The 5,363-nt window shown below is 35.9% G+C and overlaps 1 protein-coding gene across 2 annotated transcripts; it reads right to left on the bottom strand.

The window, feature by feature from the left end:
• Positions 1 to 1,663: 1,663 nt before the first annotated feature.
• On the bottom strand, positions 1,664 to 3,048 carry LOC107042073 (mitochondrial pyruvate carrier 1). 2 transcript variants are annotated; one of them, XM_015262943.1, is made up of 4 exons: positions 3,026 to 3,048; positions 2,386 to 2,571; positions 2,215 to 2,315; positions 1,664 to 2,132 (listed from the first exon to the last, which is right to left on the bottom strand). In XM_015262943.1, exons 2-4 carry the CDS (start codon positions 2,442 to 2,444, stop codon positions 1,966 to 1,968), a joined length of 327 nt encoding a protein of 108 aa, XP_015118429.1. In that variant the 5' UTR covers positions 2,445 to 2,571; positions 3,026 to 3,048; the 3' UTR covers positions 1,664 to 1,965. The 2 variants fall into 2 exon arrangements, with proteins under 2 accessions (XP_015118429.1, XP_015118428.1); XM_015262942.1 differs by having other exon boundaries at positions 2,783 to 3,029.
• Between the last annotated feature and the right edge of the window lie 2,315 nt (positions 3,049 to 5,363).

Below are 5,363 nucleotides of genomic sequence, written 5' to 3'. Positions count from 1 at the left end.
TGAAAGAAATATAATGCTGGAATAATTGAACATTAATTGAATCAAGATGTCAAAAAGAAGTCTAAAGTTGTTATGTTCGGAACAGCTCTGGATTCCAAAACCAAGATTTTCTCAAAATAAGACAAAATCGTCATCATAGAGCCAAAGGGGCGTACGACCCCTTACAAAGTTCTGAACTTCTGGGATTTTTACTGCAAATGAGGACTTTTTTCATATGTGTCAAATTTCTGGCAGAGTTTTTGAGTTTTGAGTATGTGAGAAAAAAATCACATAATTATCAACAGTGCCGAGTTTACATTTTCTGAGAAGTGAATAAAGAATTCATAAATTGTCGACATTCATTGTGTCAATTATTGATTATCATTCAGATGATTTCCACTCCCTCAAGTTGCTGAATGAAATCAATTTCATTTTTCCTTATTTTGTATGTAATAAATCCGACAAGTTGAATTTCCACTCTGGGAAGCCTCATCCATCTTCTTACTTGTCACCATTGAATTGCCCTCATTTGCTTACTAAAACAGTCCCTGGGCACTCATCAATATCCCTACAAGAATATCCCACTCCATCTGAATATTTTCACCTAAAAATTCCTCATTTCAAAACTCAATAATGTTTATTTCCCATAAAAAGGGCTCCACAGCTCAGCTAATAAGCCCATATATATTTATTCAACGGATCCCAGCTTCAAACGGGGGGCGAGTTTTATAGGCAAAAGGGGCAGGAGGAGCAAACGAAGTAGCTTATCATTTCGGAAAACCCGGAATACGAAAAGCAATGGGGATGGATATATTCTCCGTGCGAGAACCCATAAAGTGACCCCAGCCGGTCGAGCGTCGCTTCCACCCCAATCAGCCATAGTATCGTATATGCGTTTACATCCACCACCCCGTCCCCTCGCCGCATCCTTGCCTTCTCCATCAGCCTAGGTATACGCATGTGGCTTGGAGAAAATTATTGCTGTCCTTATACATTCGTCCACTGGATCGGAGCACGTCGAATAATTCGCTACTCTGAATTCGTGAGATAAGGGGGAGAGCTGAGGGTAGAAAAAAGTTCATGGCCGCTGAGAAGGGTAACTTCTTTCATTCTCACCCAATTTTTTTTTCGAATGAACAAAGTATATTACATTCAATTGAATGTATTTTATGTAATATTTTTTTCAACACCGCTCCTGTGATCGAGAACTTCATCCTTGAATCCAATACATTTTCCTTAATTAGAGAACTATATTGCTTTTGTTTGGGAACAACATGATATAAAGGGCTGCACATGCATTGTTAGAAAATTACTCTTGAAATTTCAAGTGAAAAAGCTTGAAATTTCTAACACCGACAAAGTTACATGAAATTCCTGTATATTTCTTCATTGACGAATCAGTTAATTTCTTAAATTTCAGAAATTTCTAACAGAGTGTGCACAGCTAAAAATTTATGACTGGAATTTTTAATATACTTCTTGGGAATTTTTTTCAAGTGACAGTCCCATTGAAATTTTTAGCAATTTTGTTATCGGAAAAATCAATGACTTGATGAAAAAAATCAATAGAAACTGGAAATTTCAGTTCAATCATGTCATAAATATGAGTAGAAATTAGAAAAACTCCGATAAATATATTCTTCACTTTTTAATTACGGGAGAAGTCCCTAAAACTAGAAAATCTGTCGTGGCTCAACAGACCTATCAAGCGACTTTTGATATGCACAGAGAAATTTGATACAAAATTATAGAATTTCAGCTCTTTGCACTTACTGAATTTCACCATTGCGAATCTCTAATTATTGATAATAGATTACTGAAAATCAGTGACGTATTCCTAAGAATCAGTGATATGTCCCAGAAAATCAAAACTTTTTTAAGGTTGAAATTCAGCAGACGAATATTTTTTTCATGTATAAATAACAGAAAGAAAATTACATCTCAAGTCATTATTTTTTATTTTAGCAAAATTAATTGAACTAAAAATTAATCATTTTCAGACTTCTTCGGCTCTATATAATGATAATTTATGAATCTAGCCCCTTGCGTTAATTGCGCTCCCATATTCGTGAAATGACACGAAAACAACAACATATTCCTCGGTTGAACTTTGAACGCAAACCTCATGAAAACTAGTGAATACAAAGTCAATGCTGGAATCAAAACAAATGAAGAAATTGATAAATATTCACATACGGAGAAGGGGATATTGTGCAAAAATATTGACTAACTAACCTAAAGTCATTTTTCCACTGATAATACTCGGACTCTTCTGTGTATCGGCAATGGCAGCCAGAGGTATCATCCAATTCATTACTGGGCCCCAGAAGTGCGTGCTGTAATCATTTTCATTTCAATTAAATTTATCAATACTCATGAGGTTATTAATGAGGTTGAAGTACAAACCTCGTGAGCCAGTCTCGTGTTTCCTTGCTCGACAAAAATTTTTTCATCTTGCTCGCCATGATGAAATCGTTGATCGATCAGAGAGCAGCGATGAAATAGTCTTCTATGCAATATTTAATTTCGTTGGGTAAATGAACGTCAATTTACTCTCATCAATTCGCTGGTTGTCACATTGACTCGCCGATTCTTCGCAATTCATAAATCAAAAAACGTGAGCATAAATAGAGAATGAAACTTATCATCAGCTTAATCTCCTAAATATCTCGATTTCATTGATTCCCCTGTCATCAAGTTTTTAGGGTCACGTATAGATACGATACAAGTTCACTTCGTTATCGCCATCTGGCAGAGCCACACAACCACAACGCTTTTCACTCGTTTCCAACATAAATAATACCTTCGATTCCCTTGCAACTGTTCTACAAACTTTCCCTGATGCAATAACGATTAAAAAATGAAATAACTATGAATTATCCTTAAACTATGAATTATCAGAAACTAGCAGAAGCTCGATACATCAAAGAAGGTGAACAGACAATACTACATATGTGAAAACTCGAAAAAACAGCGGACGATGATGAACTGATTGCTGAATCGATTTTACATTTAAGATATTTTTTAACTTCTACGATTCTCACACCTCAAATACTGGCAGAGGACTGAGACTTCTGTTTCTTCGATTCGACGATGAAACTCACATAATTGAGAAATCTGGGGTCGTCATGACTACGGAGCAACGCGTATGTAGCGAGATTACCATATCATCTCGTGTCATAACAAAATTGAGAAATTGGGATTCTCACTGCGAACCGTCGCATTTTTTATGATTTATCATTGTACTACACGCATTGTGGCAACGTCCTTACGTACAAGAATTCACTTTACGCACACTCGTGAACTTTACACACGCCGTGCGGAAAACAATCGCATTGTGTACACTAAACCTTTTCAAAAAGTGCAGTTTTCAGGCCGGTATCACACAGAAGTGTTTTTTGACCCGTGGGAGGTGTGTAACCCTCGCCGAAGGAGACAATATGATAACGCAATACCCACATGGAGAGAAATTTTTGATAAAAATTATCCTACCGTTCTGTAAAAGTGTATCATGTTTCCCCATTTCTATCCCGAAATTTAGTAAAAATTACTATGTGATGATCAAATTTTATTCTACGTTAGAGAAATTTTATCCTGATAAAAATAAAAATTACCGTGCCGGTAAAGTAAAAATTACTGTACCGGTAGGGTAATATTTACCAACCGTTCTAAAATTTTCGTTGTTATCTACATAAAAATTACTGGATTGGAAGGGTAAAATTTATTATGCGTCAGGATAAAATTTCTCTAACGTAGAATAAAATTTGATCATCATATTCTAATTTTTACTGAATTTCGGGATAGAAATGCAGAAACGATGACTCATGATACACTTTTATAGAACGGTAGGGTAATTTTTATCCAAAATTTCTCTCCGTGCAGTACTTTCACAGATTCCAGAGGGCAAACAGCACAATATCAATTCCTGTATAAGAGGTATAGACAAATAAGTTTTGTGATTTTTTGATGAATAAAAAAGTTGGTCTCAATATTTGTACAACAAAAACTGTCTTTTAATCCTTTCGTTTTCCCCCAAAATTCGCAGTATGAATAAATTGCACTTCAGTTGTACGTAGGGACTACACGCGCCAGGATTTTCTCCCAGTGTACACTGAGAGAAAAAACTTCTTTTGATAAAGAAGGTTTACTTGATCCATGAAATAATTCTCTTATCAATTTTAAGAATCGTGAAATCTCCGGATGAATAATTTCGTTCTCAGATTGAGAGGAAAAAAGTTTTCCAACAGGATGAAATTCTCTTATCCCGAGAAAATTTTTAACCGTTCTCTGGACTAGAAATGATGTCCTTCCCATAAATTTATGTAGTTTGCATTACATCAAGATTTTTTTTTATCAGGACTTCGATTACAAAAAATCTTGCACAAAGAGCACAACACTTAAGATCAATTTTCTATACACTTGAATTGATAATGAAAGTGTTCGTCGTGCAATCGAAACAAGAATTCCTCAGTTGGAGATGATGAGTTATCAGATCGAGAAAAAGAGAATCCTCACAATCCATTAAATTCTAGATATAACGGAAACTATATGAATTGATGGAAAGACTTAGGCTAACATTAAAAATTTTCTCGCAAAAGCGAATCTTATTCTATTGGAAGATTTCTTTTTCTCAGCGTGAGTAAAAATTATTTACCTGGTGATTTCACAATTCTAGAAATTAACAAGACAATACTTTGCTGTTGAAAATTTTCAAGTTATGAATTTCTTCATTGAAGGGAAGGCTCACTTCTTAGAAAACTTTTTTTTCTTTGTGTAGATTTTAAATTGACACAAGTTTTCATGAAACAATCTTTTATTCATACACAAAAAGAGTCGGACATTCGGATAAACTGGATTTATAGCCTTCCTATTTAAATCCAGTCGTGATCTACGTGAATCCAAAATTTAATGTTTTTGGGTGATAATTCCGAAATCTCCAGTCGTCTTGACCATACGGAGTAGCACGAATGTAGCAAGATGATTGTATCATCTCCTGTCATAACAGAATTGAGGAATTAGTATTCCCACCAGCCGCCATTTTTTTCAATTCATCATCGATCATCGTACGTCACCCATTTACATGAGTATTTTCGTGGGTCGTTGATCATCACCCTCACTACAATTTTTTCACCTCGGACCACCCTGAAAGTCACAACCCTAGTACGTCTTATCGTGATAATAAATGCACAGGTTATTATTTCGCGCGTATAATATTGATGGCGCTATGAATGTTGCATGTGGGAGGGTGGCTACGCGGCATTTCTCGGGTCCTCGAGTTTGCCTTTGTAGGGAGAGAGGGTTGGCTCGAGTGTGTAGCTATTGGAGGTAGTGGGTAAAGCTAGGGCTATGACTGGGAGAAGAAGGAGCATGCGCTCTAGTTGCTG

This window comes from Diachasma alloeum, unplaced genomic scaffold (assembly GCF_001412515.2).
Source record: "Diachasma alloeum isolate Michigan unplaced genomic scaffold, Dall2.0 Dall_scaffold_00410, whole genome shotgun sequence".
Lineage (NCBI taxonomy): Eukaryota > Metazoa > Arthropoda > Insecta > Hymenoptera > Braconidae > Diachasma > Diachasma alloeum.
The sequence above is the reverse complement of the archived record's forward strand: the minus strand, read 5'-3'. Positions and strand labels throughout refer to the sequence as shown.

Coding starts and splice junctions, on each gene's coding strand:
- LOC107042073 (XM_015262943.1), bottom strand. CDS start 2,444: ATGGCGAGCAAGATGAAAAAATTTTTGTCGAGCAAGGAAACACGAGAC. Junction 2,316..2,385: donor ACACGAGACTGGCTCACGAG/GTTTGTACTTCA, acceptor AAATGATTACAG/CACGCACTTCTGGGGCCCAG. Junction 2,133..2,214: donor CAGTGGAAAAATGACTTTAG/GTTAGTTAGTCA, acceptor TTTTGATTCCAG/CATTGACTTTGTATTCACTA.